General features: G+C 43.4%; 1 protein-coding gene across 4 annotated transcripts in view; it reads left to right on the forward strand.

Moving 5' to 3' along the window:
* The window catches only part of AMBRA1 (autophagy and beclin 1 regulator 1), a 141,373-nt gene that overhangs the window by 109,211 nt on the left and 8,300 nt on the right, over nucleotides 1-23,862 (forward strand). For all 4 annotated transcript variants that reach the window (XM_076344549.1, XM_076344550.1, XM_076344548.1 and 1 more), the window contains 3 exons: nucleotides 3,473-3,612; nucleotides 20,090-20,182; nucleotides 21,803-21,996. In XM_076344549.1, coding sequence (XP_076200664.1) covers nucleotides 3,473-3,612; nucleotides 20,090-20,182; nucleotides 21,803-21,996 — 427 coding nt within the window. The remainder of the gene's footprint in view (nucleotides 1-3,472; nucleotides 3,613-20,089; nucleotides 20,183-21,802; nucleotides 21,997-23,862) is intronic.

The following is a 23,862-nucleotide window of genomic DNA, read 5'->3' on the forward strand; positions in this document are numbered from 1 at the left end:
ATTATGGGCTGATAAAGTGTGATGCAGTATGATATCTGTCCTAAATGAAAATGCCACCCTATTAAAACTAAACTCTCTGGAGGTTGTAGTAGTGTGTGGTGGTCACCTTAAACATTAGTGGACTTTTACAACAGTGGTTCTAAACTGGTTCCTGAACCCTTGGCCATCAACATGGCTGTCACACGTGGCCTGCAACTAGTCCTAGTCCTAGACCAGCCCTGATGAAAGGGAACTGGTGAATTATCAACTTTATGCATTTGTATTGCTAGTTTTAAGAGTGTTTGAGGGTTGGTAGCAACCTCTTGACCTAGAAGCTGGAGAATCGTGTTAGTGTAGGTTTCCTGTAATAACTTGAATATTATTCCTAGAAGTTCAGAACTACAATCCCACTGGCAAAGAGGTGTGGTCACTCTGTGGTATGTTTTCAAGCTGGCTACTTTGGTTGAAATATGTCAGTAACTTCTTATAAGATTTAGCAATGGAAACAAAAAGACAAAAAAATCTGAAAAGAATTAGCTGTGATCTGTGGAGAATAATGCTTCCTGGCAGGCTTCTGACCTTCTTCTTGAGAGGGACCTGCCAATGTTGAAGGAATTTTAATTTTTTTTCCACTCTCTGGATAGAGTAGGGGGTCTTGCTAATGGATGCAATTGCAACAGCCAGTCTGTATGACTGCATCAGATTGATTAGCTGGGTTCTGGTTACTGCTGCGAGTGGTGATTATGCCAGTACAACTGCTTTCTCTTTTTATGTACTAATTACCACATGCACGGATGTCATCACCCTTAACACTGCATGGAGTTGTCCCATTAGTGTGGGAGTGGGAAGCAGCAGGGCAGGGGAGCTCTTTGGCATGACAAGCTGTTTAGAAATGAATGGAGTAGAGTGGCATGATGAAGCAACTATTCTTATGCAGAATTTTTAAGCCATCTTGTCTTTGAGATTCTGCCCTCAGCCAACATTTTTGCAGGTTGTCAGAACCAGACCCATGTTCTTGGCAGCACTTTCCATGGGGTGTTATTTACTGCAGAGCACTTGGATGCTCAGCTGTAGCTAACAAGTCTCCCCCCTTGACATGCCTGATTGCAGAGCCTGTGGGACAACAGCTGTGCAAACTGACCTGGCAGTGGAGGAGAGCTTGCGGCGAGCCCAGAGAGGCAGCTTGTCTAGCTGTGATACCTTGCAAAGCCATTCTCAGGAGAAGAGAAACCGTTTGTTTCTGACTTGCCAGAGAAGGACATTGTGGAAAACCCTTGCAGTTTTTGAGAGATTTGGAATGTTTATTTTATGAATTTATGCTCCCAGCTCTGGCAGACCCCTCCCTTTCCTCTCCTTCCTCCTCCTCCTCCTCAAAATCCAGTCTCCCCATCTCAGAGTGCACCATAATCTCCATGGTAACAGGTGTTACCATCGTACATCTGATTTTTTTCTTTTCCCCCTGTTCTTTTTCTCCCCTGCCACCCCCCCCCCCCCACCCCCCCCACCCCACCCCCCCCCAGAGCAGACAAGGCAGGGAGGGAATGGGGCAGACATGATAGAGATGGGTAAGAGCTAGATAAACCCCTAAGGGCCTGTTTCTTCCATCCAAACACTGAGCTTCTGTGAATACACTAACTGCTGAGTGATAGCCAGGGCAAAGAGTGACCAGCTTCTGTCATACAGAGAAGTCCTCAAGGACGTTTTCTGCTCTAATGTGGCCTCCTCAGAGGAGAGGTTAAATGTGTTACTGATGACAGGAAATAATGTAGCTATGTTGTTTTGCTCTGACTTACTTTGTTTGCGTTACGATGGTCAAGATGAAGGTTCTGGGTACTAGCTATTGGAGGGCATACAGTTAAGTGGTCTCTGCCTCAGACTTCTCAAGTTAAATTGTCAACCAGACAAGATGTGGGGTGGGCAGTAGAGCTGCAGAGAAAAACAGGTACGTAAGCTGTTGTGCTGAGTCCCAGTTTGCTTTGCTAGCTGATGAGTCCTACCCTAATGAATTCTAATTATTACGTCAGGCCACCTCAGCAGTGCAGTAGTGGTTGATCTGCATTGCCCTCTACCTTTATCCTGTTGTTCCAGCACATCCTCATTCCCTTCCCTGCTTCCTGGTCCAGCACCATCCCCTTTTCTAAGGAGTCTAGAAGAAAGGTTTTGTGATGGATGGATGGTTGCCCACCAGAAAATCTAATGAAAATTTATCTTTCACCTGGGACTTACCCCACTGAAAAATCTAGATTTGAAGTCTGTTACCTGCAGTGATTACAGGTTTAAATCTTAGATAAATTTCTGCAGAAATTCTGTTAATGATTTGGACTTGTAAATGCAGTCTTCAGTCCTGCCCTTCTGAAGCCGTGATGGAATGTGCTCTGATGGTCCAGTCCACTGAAGCAGCTTGCTCCTGTTTATTCCTGGTAGCCAAACTGGTTCATTACCCCTCTTTCCACTTCCCATGCCTTTGTTTTTATGATCTACATGTGTCATATTTTCTGGCTAAATGGAGCATTGTCAGTATACCCAGTTCTTGTTGCTGGATGGCAGGGTGCAGGAAAGCATTGTGCTGTACAAAAGACATTAGCTCCTTGGAGTAGAAGGAGAGTATCTGCATAGGTATAATCTGTTCCACTTCATAGTTCTTGCTTTTCAAGCACATACGCTTCAGAAACCAAGCCAGTGCAGACCAGAAAGCAGAGCTTGCTATTGGTCCTTTGTGTGCACAGGGTTTTCATTCACCTGCATTAATGCATCATTTGGGAGGCACTGGCTTGCAGCCGTGCTAACTACCTGCAGTCTTAGCAGCTCTTCAGCTTCCTACCTTACTGCAGGTAAAATGGATGGTATTGGAAGGGGACCTGAACTGAGGGATTTGTTACTTGCGTACTTGTGTTATTCTCATAATCTCTGGATTTTGATTTTCCTTTGTGCGTTGTTGGTGTGGGGGTTGGTCAAACTCTGAAACATTTTCAGGAGGCTGTTTAAATGTTTAAAAAAGGAAAGAATTGTATATTATTTTTGCATAAAGTTTGGTTTGCTTAATAGAAACAATAAACTTTTGATGCTGAAAGCCCATGTACTTGCCAGTTTCCTGTTCCCACCCTAGTGAGTTAAGATGAAAGGTGAAAGCCAGAAGAGTCCCAGTTGTCCTGCTTTCTAATGACTATACCACTGGTCCCCATCACTTTGTTTAATTAGTTTGAATAGAAGGACTGTGCAGCCCACTGAGTGATACACAGATTCTCCTGGGGTCAGAATTTCTTCTGCTCCGCAGCTGCGTGCCAGTCAGTCTGTTAAACACTGAGGGGCACATGTATGTGCATTTCTAGTAGCTGAGTATTCTTGCTGCTGGATTAGTGGTTTCTTGCAACATCCTGTGAAGTGACATGTCTCCTTGGCCAGCTGCGCTGCTGCAGGGAGATTGAACGTTTGTTTGAGCCTCCTTGGCTCTCCTGACTTGTTACTGTCAAGTAACCTCCTGTTATTGTTTCAGAGAGTTTTCAACGTTCTGTACCCAATGCCTGCCGACCAGAGAAGACACGTCAGCATAAACTCTGCTCGCTGGCTGCCTGAGCCAGGCCTGGGATTGGCATATGGCACCAACAAAGGGGACCTGGTGATTTGCCGACCAGAGTAAGTGATTGCTTTATATGGAGTTATAACTGCTTTGGCCGTTCTGTTCTTAGGGCAGTGGGGATAAGATGGCTTTTCACTGCCGGGGGCATTGTGCTTGAGGGACCCAAAGAACCCAACTCCTAATACTCCTTTTGGACTGCCACAGTGTTTACCCGAGTCTCTTACAATCAGTGTTTGTTTTGCTGATTATAAACTTCTGAGGCTGTTTGAAGTGCATCTCATTAGCTCATTTTACTTCCCATGTCTTCCTAGGCTTTCTGAATCCTTTGTTTCACGTATGTCTAGTGCAGAGTTGTTCAGTCTCTCTGGATTTATGGATTTCTAAAACTTTCCAATGAGAACAGCAAATTTGAGCTGTTAGTGATATGCTTGCTTTCCTCAGCTTTCATGGACCCCTTGGAGTCCACCAACCAGGTTGAAAGCTGCTGACTTAGACTTATGAAATACTTGTTACAGTATTCAAGCATGAGATTCTATGAACTGCCGAGATTTTTGCCATGATTATGAGCAAGCCAGTGAATTGTTTTGGTCCTCACTTGAAAGCCCAGTGATGTGACGTGTAGACTTTAGCTCTCTTTTATTTATACAATGCCATGAAGGGTGTAACTGTCCCTTTGTAAACTTGCAATTAAACACAAGCTAATTTAGATGTGGTATGAGACAGATGATGACTGAGCATCTGAGCAGTGAAACATGGATTGCTTTCAGTGTTCTTGGGGAGTCTCTGCACCGTACTTTGTTGAGAACCTTTTCTCCATTGTGTTGTGCAAGTGCTTCTTTTGGAGCAGTGTTTCTTTTATGCTGCAGGAACACTTTAGGGATTTCTCTGCTTCAGTTATTTCCTGGTACTAAACTACCTTGGTATTCTTTTGGGTTATGCTTCACACACTGAAGTTTTTTGTAACTTAAAAGCTGGGAGCTAGAAACTCGCAGCATTGCTAGTGATCTTACCGCATGCATGTGAACTCCATCTGTTGTGCATGAGATCAGGCATGTGGTGCTTGAGGAGAGTCATGTGGTCAGTGTAGAACCACTACCTCAAATCAGAATAAATATATACAGTTGTAATAGTGACTAATTCAGCACAGCCTTCTGGTGAAATCTGTGGTTGGAATTCAGATTGGACCAATTTCAGTAGTACAGAATGCCAGTGCTCTTCAAACAGCCCTCTTGTTCTCTTGAACATAATCTGTCATCAAGACCTTATTTATACATGAAGTTCTACAAGATATTATTATGGAATAAGCTATAATCACTCTCTTCCAGGATAAGTGGCTTTCTTCAAGAATAGTTGCTGTACTTTCTAAGCAGAAGAATTATTCAGGAATAATGGCTCTCTTCTCAAAGTCTAGAGAGTTATTCTAAGTTATTTTCAGTATAGAGAAGTGATAAGATCTAGTCTACTGATTATGGCTCATGAGATGTACTTGGACGAGAACCCAGGGAAATTAAGTCTCCCTGGGGGTGGATGCTTTGATTGAATGCTGCAGAGTTGAGCTTGGTCTGGCTGTCCTCGCTTGCCACACCCCACATTAGGTATCCATTCTGGTGCTTGCAGTTGCCCCAAGCTAAGTGGCGTGTCTCTTCTTGACACCTCACTAATTAAAGACACAATAGGAACACTTTCATGGTATGTTACGGAAGCGAAGCACTGTCAGCGAAGCACTGTCGTCCTTCTGCGGCATCTCTGTAAAACCTTCTTAGCTCACCATGTTGCTAGGGCACTCTTCTATCTCCTTACTTCTATCCCAACATCAATCATGCACAATTTCAACAAAAATAAACTTTTTGTATACAAACATGAAACAAGGTGGCTGTAGAGGTGGGGGAGATTTATTGGTGGTTTGACAGAAATGCTTCAACAGGTTTCCTGCTGGTGGATTGGAGTGACTGATGCTTCTGGTGATTATTGCAGACCTCATAGGGACTGGTGGGTTCTTTTTGGAGCAGGACACCTGATATTTTCTGTTCTCAACTGCACTATTTTATAGACCAACAACAGCCAGAGTGAATTAAAAACCTCTGCATGAAGGTGTAGATATTCACCAAGCTGAATAATTTGGATTGAGGCTCTAACATCAGAACACACGAATGAGTGAGGCTCTATCACAGCAGAAGTGGCTTGCGGCTGTCATGTCTGCCCCAGATCTACTTGGAAGATCCTCAGAAAAAGGAAAAATCCCAACATGTAGATGCCATCACAGTAGTTCTTGGCTTAATAGACTTGGTTTGAGGTTGGCATATCTGTTGACTTTAACTTGAGAAGCGAAGGAGAAAGATGAAAAATATTTGTGTAGTTTCCATACACAGTAATACAGAGGAAGAGAAATATTAAATAAAGGATTCAGCAATTGATAGAGTACTATGTCGGGGATAGCCTAGCAAACAGCAGGGATCAAGAAAATACTGTACTGCTGAAAACACCCCCACTGTTCTAATTTGGCAAAGAAAACTGGTCAGCAGCAAACAACTGAGATGGTTATAATTCCCTGGGTCTTTATTCCCATGTACAATGGAGGCATTTGAAACCAAGTACTACAGGGATCACATAAACAGGTTGGAATAGCAGCTGTGCCTCAAATACAGGGTTTGAAAAGCATGTGCTTAGGGAAAATGAGTAGACTGGAAGTACAAGCTGACCAAAAAAAAGGCATAACTTGAAGCTCCATGGGCTCATAATGAGAGGCTATGCAAGTAGTCCTTCCAGAGTTTTAAAGAAACGGTAATTAAAACCAAATGTTTTGGGCTATATTGCTAATTTGGGGTAGCACTGATGGCAGTTTTTCTTGCAAATGGAAATGGGGAAGGTCAGGTTATGTTGGCAATCCATAATGTGAACTTGGTACACAGATTTATGGGCTATGTATGTTTTGAAGGAAAGGAAAATTAGAACCATGGAAAGCGGGATTGAATGCATTGTGATTTGACTAAGGTGGAGTATAGCAGGTTGGATACCTGTCCTAGAGATTTTTATGTGTTTATTTTTAATTAAAGGGTCAACTAAGGACTTGCTCCAGGTCTAATACCTCTGCATTTTAGTAAGGCAGTTCCCATGTTGGAACTACAAAAAATCTAGTTAATTTGTAAAGAATTAGGATTAGAACAAGATCTGGTAAAGAACAGATAAAGGCCTGGCTAAAGGAAAGAATACAGCATGATTGAGAGCTGGACTCTGTTACAAAAGAGGTCATTGATGGACTTCTTTAAGAACCTGTTCTGGGGCTGGTTATTAATACTATTTGCACTAATGCCTTGTAAGGGTGCACTGAATAAATTTGCAGATGTGACATTAGCCTTGTCATTGAAGAGAAAGATCAGAATTGCACAAGAACTGGATTGCCTTGAAAGTGACTGAAGCTATAGAAATGAGATAGAATTTAATAGTACAAAGTGCACTTAGTGACTAATAACACTGAGCTCAGTAGTTAAAATGACAGAGGAGGAGAAAGACCCGAGGTTTTAGTTGATCTTAGGTGATTGAGCCATCAATACATGAGGCTGTAATTAGTTTTAGGATGAGACACGAGATGCTTAACAGCAGAGATAGCAAAATGTTACTATCACTGTAGAAGAAACTAGATACGTAACCTGGAATAGTTAAAAATTCGCATATCCATATTCAGAACTGCCTTTGAACTGGTACAGTAGTTGAGAAGAGCTGCTAGTGGGGTCGGTGGAGCACTTTTATCTAAGAAAAGCTGCAGCTTGGGGTCTTTAGCAAGGCTAAAAAGGAAGGCTAAGGAGGGGGTTATATAGCCTTCCATAAATCTCCAGGAAAGGAGAACTATTTAAATTTATGGGTTTTTTTATTAGAGAACAAAGAGGCGTAAATTGACTATGACTAGGTTGTGGCTGCGAACTAGAGAAGGGTGGCTAACTAGCTGATTTCTGCAGTAGCCTGTACGTTGGTTGGGTGGATGCAAAAGGCTTAGCTGTTTGGAGATGCAGCTTGGCTGGTTTGCAGAGACAGGTATATGACTTCAATACTTGTCACTGGGGGTGGGACTGGACTGCTGAGCTGTGAGGCACTTTTTCAGTATTTTGAACCCAAGGTCCATGTCTAAACAGGTGTTGACAAGTTGGCTCTCAGGGCTCTTGTGCTGTAGGGAGGTGAGGTGGTGACAGCAGTGTTCATCCACACTTGGAAATGCACCTAATGGGCCTGAAAGAAGCCTGCAAGAGACTAATTCCTGAGCCAGTACAGTAGCTATGAGGATAGAATAAATGGTTTTATTAGCCAAAGATATAACCCCTAGCAGGGTTGCGTTGTGGTGGGTAAAGGAAAGAAAGTTGTGTACCCACTTCCTTAGGTTTCAGGGTGACACCCAGCTCACTAAACTGTGCTGCTGAAAAGCATCAGTTTGTTTGCTCTGCTTTTTATGTGATTAAATTGGAATAAACTTTTAATGTAACATCAGGAAAGCTCCTCCTTTCCCAAACACTCAAAGGCCAACCAACTTACGTAGTTTACTAATATGTTAGTTTGAACATGCAGTACTAGATACAAACTTGTATTGAAAACCCAGAGATCCTAATTGTCAGTGAATAAATACTATTCCGAGTAAGGATAACGAATAGCAAAGGTGGTGGAGCTGGTGTTCAGCAGTGTTTGCTTGTCCTTCATGTGTTCTTTTCTTTTGCTTGTTTAGCTGCTGGTTTCACTTGCTTGCAAATAAACAAACTATCCATCTTAGAGCAGGTCTCTATGACCTGTTTAAAACTTTGTCTACTTTTCCTGCTGAATTACTGTCCTTTTGAGGAATGGTCTGTGTGAAAGAACCCAGGGGACTGGGTTCCTGTGGGACAGGAACCCAGCTTTTGGAAACAACTTCCTCTGCAAGTGACCAGCAGGACAAGCAATTTACTTTTCACAAGTCTGATCTTTCATTTTTGTTTGAAAAAAATCACCAGCCACCATGTAAGAGGAGGAGTCACTGGGAGAAGGTTCATGGAAGTGACTGTTGGGGACAGAGCGCAAAGTGCAGGAAGCTGACATGAAGAAAGGCATCTGCAAGTCCTGAAGGTGCATAGAGTAATGAATGGAATTGAGTAGATCATAGGTAGTATAAGTGTTTTTGGGGGATGCTTCATGCTTGTCTTGTTGCTTTTTAACCAATTGCAGTGATGATAGGCTGGAGCAAGGGTACTCAGGTCTGTGGTTCACAGGCGAGTCCTGCTCAAAAGTTTAAGCCCTCAGATGTGGATTGGAAACAGGTTGCAGTCTGTATGAGGTTGTGACAGCCTGTTCATTTTTTCAGGGTCCTGTAGTTCACTCTTGTCATGGTTTAGTGTATAGATGTTGCCAACTGATAGACTTGCATACATATTAGATCACTAGTCTGCTATGTGCTTGCACATGGCTTCACATTGCCACGTGGTAGTCTGTGCTTTTTGGATGTAAGATGAGTTTGTGTTCAGTCCAAAAGTGTGGTATTGAAAGGCTCTGAGGCTGCCACGTTTTAAAGGGTGGGCACCACTGAGCTAAATCAAGACACTAAATTCATTACACTAACGTTAATTGGGAGAGCCGTGCCACATGAAAATGGGGATCCCTTTAGGTATGCCACTTGAGGTAGTGTACTCCACTTAGCAAATGAAGTGAACTACCATGTACTACTCACTGTGGTCTGGAGGTCTGTCGCGGGAGGTGGTACAGAGCAGTGTGAATTCCCCCCGCCCCTCTTCTCTCCTGCTGCACACTGACTTTTCTGTGTGGCTGCTAGTGCTTTTTTAGCCTCCTCAGGGCTGCTTCTCCCCCACCACATGCTGCCTGACATCCTTTGTAACTGTGACCAGTCCTAATGCTCACTAAAGTTTTGTACATCTGTCTTGGCTCTGTGTAGTTCAAGGTTTGATTCAGTTCCTGAATCTTTGGTTTTTGCAGCATGGAATGAAATCCACAGTGTCTTGTACAGTAGAAACACCTCGACTGAATTAAAAAGGAATTTGTTTTTTAGTGCTCATAACCTTTCCTATCCTGTCACATCCTAAGAAGAGCTTTCACATTCAGAAGCACCCCGGTAGGGCTTCTCAAACATTAATTGTCTTGTAGAATATGAACAGGTGAGACCGAAAGTGAGGAGGAGCAGACTGCCTGCTGTTTATTGCCCTTTGCTGGCTTCTCTTGTGGATGACTGCCATGGGAGAAAGGCAGGGGGTCCAAATATCTGTTCTTCCTTGTTTCATCTTGAGTGCCCCCCCCGTGCTCAGGAGCAGGTTCTGGAAGGGCTCAGTGCTCACGTGCTTTTGAAAATACTAATCCAAAAACCTCAGTGTTCTGAGAATACTGTTTCAAAACCAAGCACTCAAAGCACCTTGTCTAGGGTTAGCTATGTAATGCAGGCATCCACAAGAGAGGAAGGATTTCTTCAGCAGACAGGGCCTCTGGTAATGGAATTAAAATACCCCCTGAAGATGTATCTGGTTCAGAGGCAGCATCCCTTGGAATTCTCTCGTTGGGAAGTAGGTGTGGAGAGTCTCAGATTGATTCAGTGCTAAGCAGTGTGCATATTTTAATTCTTTGTGGTGAGATCTGCCTCTAACGTGAAATTATTCTGGGAAAATTGTCGTCACAATAAATTCCTATGCTTTGCAGAGGATCATTGCAATTGTCTGTCCATGCCAATCCAGTTTTTTTTCCTCTGAGAATTGCATATCCTCTCATCTAGTAATGGGGACAATGTGTCTGCATCTAGTTATCAGCGCTGGTAGAGAGATGGTGATCTATCCAGCTGCCTGGCGTGTCATGTCTCTCTGCTTGCTGGCTCCATTTGTCAGGCTCTTCAGCCTCTAGCAATGATGCCCCCCAGCAGCATAAGCCCTGGTGCATTGTTTGCCTTTTAAGAATAGCTTCTGGAGGATGGAGTAAATGAAGAGACAGAAGGAGGAGCTGTCTTCCTTCGTGTGTAACGGATGGATGTTAGCAACCCTGCACAGGGAATGTTTTCACAACTGTTAACTGGGGCGGCTAGAGATACTGGTTATGTCTGAGTCCTCCCTGCAAATGGCCTTTTGAAAGGCAGCATCTGCACAGTGGCCTTTGACCATGACCAAGTAAGCGAATGCATGTCCTGGACTTTTGCTGCCTGTTAACCACAAGATACATTAAATTTTCTAAATGAGGGTAAAAGATTATTTTGATTGATAAAAGGACTGAAAAGGGGGGAAGACGGCCAATTTTGCACTAAAGATGCATCCTGAAGGCTTATATTTGGATTTTGTTATTCATGCATTTAAGAAAAAAACTGATATGAATTATTTCCAAATTGTGCAGGGAAGCCTAGGTATCCTGAGTGCCAAGAGGCTCAGTCACTGAGATGCAAGAGAAGTAGAGTGGTAATATGGAGGCTTGAAACAGTATCTCCATTCTGATATTGGTTTTTATTCCATTTCTATTTCTGTATGTGAATTTGATATCCAGGATGAATGATGGCATTAGGTGGAAGATGCCCTCATAAAATTCCTCTTAATATATCTATGAATCCTAGAGATAAATTTTGAGAGCTGCTTTAAGTCTTCAGGTATTAGCAAGTTCATTTCCCTCACCCAATTCTTCAAGATATGCTGAAGCACTGACTAGTTAGTGACATTTATTTTCCACCATGAGAAAGGGAACTTGGTACAGAGCTCAGTGTTAAAGAAACTTAACCTGTTACTTACCAGTTTGTGTACTATGTCACTGGGCTTCTGCAGGTCCTTACAGGTTCTCAGATTGGGTAGCAATCTTTCTAAGAGTGTGGCCATGTACTCTACAGTTACTAAATGCTTCACTTACATCTATTCAGATCACACCTGCTGTCTTTGCTTCCTTTACTTTTTTCTAATTCTATATACAAAAGCAATTAAATTTCATGCTTGCAATTACTTGACTTACTGCCTACTGCGTGTGGCTCACTCTTTCATTGTTTTCATATATCTTCTTTTTTCTCTTTGTTATATTACTGTCTTTAAGGATAAAAGTTATGCTTAGGAGAGAGTAATTGTCAATTTAAGTATGGCTTTCTTTTTGAACAATGCTGCTAAGTTGGCTTTTTTGGCCTTTTGTCACTTCCTCGGTTTTTTGTAACATATTAAAAATCAGATGTGAATGGCTCAAAAAAGTTAACTTTTGTTTGTTTTTTGGTTTTTTTTAAATTTTCCTAATGAGTACAACTAGCTGCTATGTCTGGCTTCTTTTCTTACTCCCTAATTCCATAAGCACCCTTGGATATTTTTTAAGTGGAGACTTGACAGAGAAAATTCAGTATCTCGTCCACTTTGAGTCATCATTGATTTTTGTCCTTAGCCTCACAGATGAATAGACCTTTTTTCATTCTAGTACCATTTTCCTCATGTTTATTTCTAGAATGTCTTTTCCCTCTTTGGCAGCACCAGTCCATCCTGCTTTCTTATAACCTTTCTTTTGTCCACAAGTCTATGCTAGACCTTCCTTGTTTGGTTGTTTACGCCCTTGGCTTTCCAATAAGATCATCTTTCATTTTCCGGACTTTGATCCAGTTTATTTGTGGAGTTCTATTTGTTGTCCCTTACACCTGTGTTTTCTAGCAGGACTGTGGTTGAATCCAGCTAGCAAATAAAACAGTAAACTTTTTCTTCGTTTTCTTTCCCTTTTTTAAATGCTCAAGCTGTCTGGTTCTGTAAATGGTCTCAACTCAATGTCTACAAACTATGAGCAATATGAGTAATAATTGTGGATTTGGGCTTTTTGTCAATTTTTTTTTTTAAGCAGGTTTCCCCTGTGTGCTAAATATAGCACTTTTCAGTTGGCTAATTTCAAAGCTGGTGAAGATTAAAAATATAAAACTTGGCTTGCCCTGTGGATCTCATTGAGATTAGACCAAGCCAAGATCTTGGTTCTGGAGCTTGGCAGCTTTGTGTATGCACATCGCAATGTTGTATTAAAAAAAAGCATTTGCTATGCTTGCTAATTTTAAATGTTTATTTTGAAGTTGATTTCTCCTATTCTAAATGCATTTTCCTGGTTTAGTTTGTTGGCATAAGATCTACAAAACAAGCCTACTTCAAAGTCACCTTTGAATCAACGTAAATGTTAGTTTCTGCTAAAACGCTAGTGAAAGTTCAAAGATGACTAAAGAGTGACTTTAGCTCTCGAGACTTGCAACAGTTTAAGATCTTTAAGGCCTTAGAAGGCTTAAGCAATTTGCGCTCCCCCAAAGACTCCTAACATCCTAAATTGTCTTAAGCCACTGGAAGAGCTGATAGATCATAAAGAGCTTAAGATATTCTGAGGGTTCAAATCTTATTTGGAGTATAGGCTGCCTGTAATCACTTTAAGCAATTAACAGGGCTTTAGGTTTTTAGAGGACTTTAAGCAAGTTATCCATCTTTAGAGCTTGGTTTAAGGTGATACCAAGCTAAATTGTCGTTATTTAAGAAACTTAAAGCTCTGCGTTCTGGAATCTGTTATTTACCTTCCAGCGGATCCCTACGTGCTACTTGGTGTGGTTGGAGCCTCGTAAGTGAAGGATACCATGGAATACTGGCAAGATTTTGACTGAGAAGAAAATCAGTGAAAGTTCAGGAAATTCTTATTTGATCTATTTCTGCCTTGTTCATTCCAGGCTATTTGGTCTGGGTGGTATGTTCTTATTCACATAAACATGCTTTTTTTTTTTTTTTTTTTTAATAGTGTTAAAACTACTGTGTAGTGCACTGTCTGATACACAAAAATCTTATCAGTGTTTTAGGAGCAAATCTTAACTCTGGGTCTTCCTTGCACAAGTGTTTTGTCCATCTGCTTACAGTAGTGCATTAATTCAAATATTTTTGAAGTATGGGCATCAGTATGCCCCTTCCTAATTGGGATATATTGGGATATATCTCTTCTAAATGTCAAAGTAGCTGATGTCTAGTTACATCAGTAGCGCAGGAGTCACGTTCAGGACTAAGAAGGTTCCCCTTGTTCTCTCAGGTACAAGTTACAACTTCCTACATCATGCTGAGAGTGGTGTAAAAAAGCTCTGGGAAAAGCTGCTTTAAAAAACTGTTGTGGTATTTTGGTAGGAGAATTGATATTGGCATGAAGGCCGTCTGTAAGGGACTTTTCTTGTCCTTATTCTCAACACAGGTTTTGCTGTTTAGCTTTGCATCCCTTAAGTGCAGTGCTTTCAACCTCAATATTTGTACTTGGGTCCCAAGGTAATCGAACATCCAGACTTTCATACAAAACTCTCTCCTTCTGCTCTGTCATTGTCTTGGTGCTTAATTTCCATTTATCACTCCTGTTGAATGTGTTGGAAGACTGATTCTTCATTTAAGACTTTCTCCTTTGGAATGTAAGACAGATTCCTCTTATGCTTTCTATTGATGCGTCCTCCATGTCAACTCATTTTATGAGTCTACTCATCTGCCTCACGCAAACTGTAGGTAGGTTACAAATGCTGACTCTGGAAGTCACTTGGGTTTTAGCTGTAGTGACCCTGTGGATCAGAAGAAACCATTCTGTTTGGGTTCTTCCTACTGTGTTAATCTCTCTTCTCTCCCCCTCTCTCTTTGAGGTATCTAACAGCTTAGCTGACTGATGACTCTCTTCCTTAGCTGAGATACCACATTTTTGCCCAGGGAAGATGACTGTTAGAGGTGTGCCTTCTATCTAAATCTTATCCACTGGCTGCAAGAGCATGGATTGTATCCAGCTTTAGTTGCCCAGTGGTGGGCAGAACAAACTCATGCATATTCACGCTGTTGAGACACAAAAGTGTTAATTAGCTACTGGTGACTCCAAATTTATAAGGCTGACCTCATTTAAATGGTGTGAGTTTGAATAGAGCCTCTTCAAAAATCCCAGTATTTAACCTAGCTGGCAGGACTGCACAATCAAATAAACGGGGTCAATCATCTTGCATAGTGTTGAGTTGGCATCCTCCCTGAAGTAGACACTTGGCTACTAGCTGCACCAAGCTGCTTGCTGTCCTGCTTCTGCAGTACCTTTGCCAATTCAGGTGGGTGTCAGGATGTGTTTCTGCATGGTTGCTGGTTTCCAGGTGGGTGAAGCTTGCAGGATTCTGAAAAATTAGTGGGCTGTATCAGTACAGGGAGTAAAAATGCACCTGCTGCTAGTTGCGGAGAAGGGGTCATCTTGCCATTGTTCCTCCTAATGTGTTGAATAGGATAATTTCATACGTCACTTAAATGTCTGTGTGGTTGTTAATCATAAACTGCAGATCTTTTGTTCTGTACGACTTATCTTGTTAGGAATTCCTATACTCGGTCTCATGCTCTTCTCCTGGCTAGTCATACATGGGCTGTACTCAAGGGTGTGCTCTGAAATAAGCCAGTGCCAGTGAAGCTGCAACCTCTTCCTTGGTCAAAGGGAATTACTGCCCTGCAGAGCTACTCCAGGAATCCCGTTTGCTGGTTCCATACAGTTTGCACTGCAGCCAATTTTCACTTGGATTTGTCTCTGCATGTGGTTCATCGCCTGCACAGAAAGCTAAATATTTATGAAGTAGGGTGTTAGAAATGATTATTTTCCTATCCAGGCAGCTGCTGGGAGTGCCAAACTTTGCCTTGTACTGACAATACCGTTGCCTAGTTAATCATGGGAGCCAGGGATGGGCTTGCTGTGCTGATCATCACATGCCAGCAGAAGAGATAATGAGCTGCTGAAAAGGATGCATCTGGAATCCGTCCGAGCATTGCATTGCGTGAGATACCGTGTGCTGCCTCTTCCTTCCCAAACCAGGACAATGGATTCCTGTTCCTTAGCATAGTGCCACCTTGCTCTCTGTAGCTCACTTTATATTTCCTTTGTACAGTTTGAATGGTTTAAGAATGACAAGTTTACACAAAGGGAAGAAAGCACATCTTGGGGAATTCAAATCCTTTGTAAACTAACCTGGTTTTGTATGCTTGCTCTTAGTGATCTTGAATGGACAGTATATTTGAGAAATCAGCTTTAAAGAGTGATTTCTTTTGTGGGGAAAGTGAACCTTGGCAGCATGAAAATCAGATATTCACCACCTAGCTGCATGCTGCATGGCGTCGCTTTGCAGCTAGTCTTCTCCATGTTGGGCTTGCCACAATCTTCATTCTAGTAATGGGGTTGTGCTGATATTTTTAGAAGGGATTGCAGGCAGCAATATCTTAACCAAAATTTAATTCAGTGCTGTAGCAGACAAGTGTGCTACTGTTGGGCCTTTCCATGTGGCAGCATTTGAAGGAGAGCAGTGCATTTGCCCATTGCTGCTGCTGCCTTCTTCAGTATTGGGCGTGGTTTAAGTGAAAAGACAGTAAGTGCTATTTATGCCTTCCTGGACATGCATACTCTACTAGAAAATCATAGTTTTTTGTCTTGCCATCTTGCTTCCAAGCTGTATTGTTGTGGTGGAGTTGGGGAACTTTTGTCCTACTCCCTCCTCCTCTTCACCTCCTAATTCTGGATATGCCAGCTGTGGGGGGTTACTCAGATGTCTGTCGGTTTATGCTGACCTGTGCTTTGTCAATGTACTTTCCAAATACTGGTTAAGCCAATGCAGTAAACTGTATTTCAGCTTTCTTGTCACGTATGAATAATTTTGTCATTAATTCCTAGAGCTTGGTACTAGTTTCTTCAGCGGGCCATACCTGAGCTGTGTAGGTAATACCTCCATGCAGAGGGAGAGGCGGTGCTGTTTAAGTTGCTGTTAAGGTACTTAACAGGCTCCACTCTGAATCCTTATTCGACTTTCAGCAAAGCATGCAAGTCTGTGCCCTTCATCCTCTTCAAGCTCGTTAATAATGTGAGCTGGACACAGGCGTGAAGGAAAAGTCCATCTCGGAACAGGTCCCTGCTGGGAAAGCCAGGCTGTGAGCAGCTCTGCATTTAACAAAGCTAATGGAAATTTCCAGGGAGGGCTTAGAGAGCTTAGTGACAGCCATAAAAAGAAAGAAAATAAGAACTTGACTAAGTGGGCTTCACTGTCCATGACTGACACAGTGTGGAGAATTGCAATTTTTCACCCTGAAGCCCGGGGCAACAAATGTCCTCCTTACTGCATCCACATCCAAGTGGCAACATGCTCCATGCTACACAGAGCTTCTACCTTATGCCTTGGAAAATGTAAAGTGCTTCCAGCATTTCCATGTCTAGAGTTTGATGGAGCAAAAGTTAAATGCTTACATTACCTGAAAAATATTCATTTCTCCAGTGTAAGCTCTGCTTCTGTGAAATGATAGTCAGGCCTTGATTTGCAAATCTCCTGGGAAACGTACTGTGAAAGGCTTGCTAATTTACAAAATTCAGGCAATGTTTTGCAATGGGAGTTAAAAAACCTTTAGGCTTTCTGAAGAGGGAGATTGCACTGTTTTAAATAGGTGTGGCTAAACCAGTGCAAATCTTTAAGCTTAATTGAAAATCTGATTTAAACTAAGGTAATTGCAGTTGTCACACACATCTTGTTGTGTACTTAAGTTGGTTTAAGGTGCGATTATGTGATCAAGTTTCTAATGCAGGCATGGTCTGGCACTTAACCCATACAATAGCAGCATTTCTTTGATGAAATCTTTGCTTATTAAGAAGGGAAGTGATGATCTTCGTATAAAAGATAGTGCCCAGCCAGTTCCCTCTGTTAAGTTCAGATATTTGCTTTCCTCACTGTTCCTTGATGCAGTCTGAAACATCACTTCTGTAGCCTCGATCATCCAAAGGCTGGAAGACTTAATGGGGAGCAAGCTGGATATTGGTCTTAGGGCTGTGGAGAGGCAGAGTTCCAGGTCAGAGAGATGCAGATGCATGCGTGCTCTCTCACCCTCTACTCCGCTCTTGTGAGACCCCACCTGGAGTACTGTGTTCAGCTCTGGGGTCCCCAACGTAAGAAGGACGTGGACCTGTTGGAGTGAGTCCAGAGGAGGGCCACAAAGATGATCAGGGGGCTGGAGCACCTCTCCTATGAAGACAGGCTGAGAGAGTTGGGGTTGTTCAGCCTGGAGAAGTGAAGGGAGACCTTATAGCAGCCTTCCAGTACCAAGGGGGCCTACAAGAAAGCTGGAGAGGAACTTGTTACAAGGGTATGTAGTGATAGGACAAGGGGTGGTAATGGCTTTAAACTGAAAGAGGGTAGATTTAGATTAGATATAAGGAAGAAATTCTTCACTATGAGGGTGGTGAGGCACTGGAACAGGTTGCCCAGAGAAGTTGTGGATGCCTCATCCTTGGAAGTGTTTAAGGCCAGGTTAGATGGGGCTTTGAGCAACCAGGTCTGGTGGAAGGTGTCCCATGGCAGGGGGGTTGGAACTAGATGATCTTTAAGGTCTCTTCCAACCCAAACCATTCTATGGTTCTATGAAAAGAGAACAAAGATTGTGGTGAGGGCTTTATCGCTTGAAATCTTTTGCAAGAGGTGGAGTTGGGAGAGGGTAAGTTGGTTAGCTGGTCAAGGGAAGAGTCTGCTGAAAGGTAGCGGTGAGGATGCTCACTGCTGCAGTAGGGACTGCCAGCTGTTTATTCTGAGCCACTTTTTTGGTCCTGCAGAGAGACCGGAATACCAGTCGTGTAGGTGGCTGCGGGGACCATGCCTGTACTTTGGAAAGCATGAAGAAGTGTGGAAGGAGAGGGAGAAGAGCATGGGTCAGTTTAGTTCTGTTGTGTAATAGCTGCAGATACCAAGCAAACTAGACTTTTTATGGAAATTTTGACTACCAGGTTAGAAAATCTCACTTGCCTAGGGAGTGTGCTACTTTGCAGACAGCAAAGTGTGACAGCTAAGTCTCAGTATATTAGGCAGGGGATGGAGCAGCCAGAGGGACTGGCATGGTTTTAGTGCCAAAAAAAAACCCCAAACCCCAAACTTTTTTCTTTAATCTGTCAATAAACTCTGAAGCCTTTGTAAATCAGCATCTCCCCGGCAGCTGCTTTCATGGGGTATAATGCAGTGCAGGGCTAGCTCAGCAGGGGAAAAAAAAAAAAAAGGTGGTGACTGATTACTTCCTGTAGACTCCATGCGCGGTTTTGTTGACCTAATTTTCTCCAGCTTTTGCCCTTAGTCCCGACCTGGGGTGCTGTCACCCCAGCAGCCTGGCCCCAGGCCTCCAGCACACACAGCTCTCCTATTGCAGCATGTCTGACCTGCAGCATCCTCTAAGCTGGGGTTCTTGCCAGTTCTGCTGAGGCATCTCATTACAGAGACAACAGCTTTTATATGTACGTAAAACACCATGTTTGTGCCTGAGCCATAACCAGCTACCAACTACTTGCCCTGAATCCTTCCTTCAGATTATGGGACTACCCTTAGTTCATGCTCTGAGACTGTCTGCAGTGTGATGCAAGTCCAGCTCTTCAGACGCAATTCCCTTCTGTCTGGAAGGGACTTTTTTTTTTTTTAAAGTTGCCTTGTGCTGACCACTGCACAGCGCTGTTAACTCTCCACCTAGCACCATCAGGTGTCTGCAGTCCAGGAGCCATGTGGTGGTACACAGCACCGTTTTGAAACCCGCAGGCCAGCTCACAGGGAGCTGGTGTGTCAGCACGGCGTGGCAAAACACTGTACAGAAAGTCTCTTCCATGGTAATGCAGCCCAGAGTGCTTCTGGAGGTGGGACACAGCAGTAGGTGGAAGATCTCCATGCTGCCTTGGACTGCACAGCGTGTGCCTGTCCTCTGACATTTCTGTATGGCACAGAGTAAGATGGATTCACTCTTATCCTCTTGCAGTCTAAGAGCTGTTGGGCCTTAGAAATAGTGGGAGATGCACTTACAGTGTTAGTGATTGCCCGTAGTCTTCAGCAATGATGTGATTTGCTGTACATTGCTAAGCTTGCCTGTTCCTGTGAAGTGGTTAGCTAGCTCTGGCTTCACATATCTTTTTGGGAAATGCACTGTGAAAGGTTGCCAGAGTATTGGCTGTTCTGTTAAACTTAGTAGCATTAGCTGTAAAATTCAAGTTTTGGACTTTTCAGACACACATAGTTGATCCAGTACAAACTCTCTTGTGGAAACTTATTAAAATATCCTCTACATCTGCCCTTGCTCCACAGTGACTGTCAGTGAGAGGGCTGTATAGAGATTTATTTATAGGTAGAATGAGAACCATTTGCAAAGAAACTAAATGTCGAATAAGAGCAGTGTTTTACTTAGCATTACTGAGTGCGGGAAATGCTGGCAGGCACCACAGAGAGAATTGGCCTTCCCATTCCAATTCTTTGTTTAGTCACTTGGAGTTAGGGTAACCTGATTTTATACACACAGTTGTATGTCTTCATTTCCTGAAAATCTCTCTGTTCCTGTTGCTGTGCCTCAGTGCTTATATTGAATTGAAATGAATGGAATATTCCAGAGCAATCTGGGTAATACAGCGCTCCATGTTTGCAAGGCTGTTCATGGTGATGCGCCCTTTTAACGAAAATGTGAATTGAGCTAGATCTGCAGTTTCTGTAGGGCAGGAGTCAATACTGTCCTTCATGTTGTGGGGACGTAATGTGTGCTGGCTGGAATAGTGTCCTGTCATGCTAATATTTTCTTCCTTCTTTGGTGTTTCAAGGGCCTTAAACTCTGGAGTTGAGTACCACTGGGACCAGCTGAATGAGAACGTCTTCGCTGTGCATTCCAGCAGCAGGAACACTGAGCGGCCTGGGTGAGTCTCCTGGGTGTGGGTTAGAGAGACCTGACCCTTTCTGCTGCTTTTGTTACATCTGACAGCACCACTTCTTCTTTGTTCCCTTAGCACTGGCAGCTTTAAATATGCAATTTTTCCCCCCTTTGACACTGCCTAGTTGGGTCACCTGGCCTGCTTCCAGCAAGTGACATTCAGTGCCCAAAAGTGCTGCCAGTGATTGTGAAGTACATGTGTCATCCACGGCCTCAGTAACATCCATGAGCAAGCCGCGGGAGGAACGTGTGGGGCTTGATGCCTCAAAAACACCATGCAAAGTAAATGGCCTTTGGAGGATAACTGAAACAGGGGGTTCCACAGAGATGAATGCAAATCCATTGGGTGGTCCTGGTGACTGATTTTCATCCCTTTAGTTTCTGGTCATGGGACAGTTGTTTCTCAGCAATAAACTCTAAAAATAAACCTAAATCCCTTGAGAGCCCTATTGGCTGCTTCATCCAGTCTGTCCAGTGATGCACACATTAGTTACTCTAAACACGAGGGTGATGCTGCAGTCCCTTGCTTCTTGCCCCCATGACAAGTACTTCTCTGTATGCCAGCTGTTCTCAGCAAAAGGGTGACAGTCTTGTTTCTGAATTGTGAGCTCCAGGATCCCAAGGAAGTTATGAGCTGGTGTACAGGGCAATGTCTGTGCTTTCCTACAGCCTTGGTCTGACTGAAGGTGAAAAATAAGTAGCAGAGATTCTTTACTCTGCCATGTGAGTGGGTATTGCCACTACTCATGTTTTTTGACAGCACATATCAGTCTTGCATGATGGGCTTAGGAGCAGCTTGAAGACAGAAATATTGCTCAAGAATGAACTAACTCAGAGAGCAAGAAAAGTGTGGCAGGTTTCAAAACCTTATGAAAAAATGTTGTGAATGAGGCAATCTTTCCTAGAATCTCTTTAACATTCCCAGCACTTAACAGCCAGAGGTCGATTTTGGAAAGAGCATCCAAGCATTGTCAAGATTCAGCTCTTGCAGTGTCATACACTTCAACTGTTCGATTCTGAGAAGCTAATGAGCCTTGAGGTGGTTCCTGTTGTTTGCTTTTGAGAACAGAGAATATCTCTTGTCCAACTGGAATGGGCAGAAATGCCTGCTGGAGTGCATTCATGGGTGATGCTGACAAACTAGGAGGTCCAGAGGAGGGAAGGGATACAGGCTGTGTCCTTGGGAGTTAAAACCACTCTGCTGACATGCAGAGGGAGGTTGTGTCTCTGTTTATGGTCCTGCGCTGCATGTTGTGTTGCCTACTCAACTCAGTGACCCCGAGACAGAGTTGTTCTGCAGGCTTAGTGGTGCTGCAGGGATATCTATCCATGCCTGTCAGACATGCTGCTTCTGTGGAAGGGTGAGTGGACTATAAGACTCTGTTGGCTTAAAACTCAAGAGACCAGCCAGCTGAGGCTGGAGAGGGGTGTTTGTGTGTGTGTGTAAATAAGTGCAGGTCACAATTCCCTCCAGCCTCATCTGCATAGTGGCTAGCAGGTGTGTGGTTGGAGTGGAGGCAAGAAGAGGCTCAGGTGGAAGCTTCAATCTTGCTGGGGCATGTTGCCTCCGATGCTCCCGGTCTTATTTGTTTTTCTCTCTTTTCAGAACCAGCAGAGCCACATGGAGGACAGACAGGGATATGGGCCTGATGAATGCCATAGGCCTGCAACCCCGAAACCCCCCCACCTCTGTGACTTCGCAGGGTACCCAGACCTTGGCGCCTCAGCTGCAGAATGCCGAGACTCAGACAGAGAGGGAGGTACAGGAGCAGGAATCCGCCTCTGCAGGGACTGGGGAAGGTAGGAGCTCAAGCAATGATTTGTCTGACAGAGCTTACCTGGTGAATGAGGAGTTTCCACATAGGTTCCGCATCCTATCGATGCATTTCGACACTCCTGTTATCTCTTCAGCAAAGATTTCTCCAGCCTAATTTGCCTGTAGCCAGGCCAAGATGATCAGGAGAGTGAATCTCTGTCCATATGAATAGACAAGTTGTCTTTTTCACATGCTTTTAGAGGGCAAAATGAACTCTTCTCCAGATCATTGTCTTTGTAGAATCAGCTGTACTGGCATCACTCCTCACAAATCTCCTGAACTCTAACCATCAGTAAGGCTGCAGACTGTTAAGAACTATCCTTTCTGGCTCTGCATTAGAGTTTAGCTTGGTCCTTCAACCTCTGCATCTAAAACCTGTGCAGGCTTCACAAGCTCAGCATCTGGATACAAAATACTGTAAATCATTTCTCACAAAGCAGGTATGAGTATTCTGTTTAGTCTGATCGATGAAGGCTGTGATGAGTGTCCAGCTCAGCTATTCAAAAATGTCTCTAGTGTTTTCCAGTCCAGGAAAACTTACCAGTAAAGAGCTGGAAGCAGCTGATGTGCAATTCCTATATGATGATAAAGTCACTGATCTTTTGAAAGCATGATGATTTTGTCCAGGCTTCTTGTCTCTGTACTGTAGCATTGTGCTTGAATCCAACTGTGAAGGCTTGGCTAGGAAGGAGTTGGGCAGTATATACATAGGAAAGACAGAGAAGAGAAAATCAAGGAGACAGTTTTGAAGTTGTTGGTTCATGATGAACCCACTTGGCTTTGGGAAGCAGCCCATGGCATTTCTGTTTGTGCCTGTATGCTTGCTTGTGCTGTGTCACTCTGAAAGATGCTTTTTGGCATGTGACTCTTCCACAGTTTCTGCTGTGCAGCATCCAGCATGTGTGATAAGGCTTTGTGTTTCTCTGATCTCAGCTTTTCTGTTCAAAGTTAAGTGGCAAATTCCTGACCTGTGGAGTTTCCCATCTGCTTATCTCAGCAGAGCTGAGATTAACCTCTCTGGAAGGTTAGTACAGTTGAGGGCATGTGAATAAGGCTGGAACGTAGGACGTCTGGGCAAATGCTGAACTTGTGGGAACTGGTTCTTCCACTGAATGTGGTATGCAGACTGAGGACAGGGTACGGTGTGGGACCTTCTTGCATCAAGGCCATGATGGCTGATGTTGCAGGCTTGGGGGTCTTTCTCTGCTCTGTTAAACCAGTGGAGTTCTCCAGTTCTTCTCTCTGTTGCTGTTCTGCAATTGTCTGAAGGTTTCATTATCTCATTCTTTCTAATTAACCTTTCAATTTTCAGATCTAGATCATGGTTTTTAACTAGACCATTAATGAGATGGGGAAGGGTTGTCCTTTACCAGTGCCTTGGGCAGGGTATCTCTACAAAGAAGCAAAACGTGTAACATTTGGAAGAACAGGAGTGTAGATAACAAGCCTAGGACAGAGACTCCTCTTTGTCTCCCTTTCTTGCTTGGAAGATTGGCGGGTTCCACATGTGGTGTGATTTCTGGCTCAGATGCTGACTTACCGCGTGTCCCCTTGCAAGTGGCCTCGCCTGCAAAATGGGCTGTCACACTCCTTTCTCCTATATAAGGATCTTTAGAACAAAGGAGTTACTCCAGTACGGATGCATGCACTGGAGATGAGCCAAGTGGTCTTACCCTGTAGTTGATCAGTTCTTATGCCAGTTGCATCCTCAGTGGAAATTCTGGTGCAAAGGATCAAGAGCAGCTCAAAACAGGGAGCTGTCAAGACATTAACTATCAGGAGCATGTATGATCTAAAAACCAACTGTAATCCATGACAGAGGAATAGTACAAGGACCTATCATGAAGCAG

This window comes from Aptenodytes patagonicus, chromosome 7 (assembly GCF_965638725.1).
Source record: "Aptenodytes patagonicus chromosome 7, bAptPat1.pri.cur, whole genome shotgun sequence".
Lineage (NCBI taxonomy): Eukaryota > Metazoa > Chordata > Aves > Sphenisciformes > Spheniscidae > Aptenodytes > Aptenodytes patagonicus.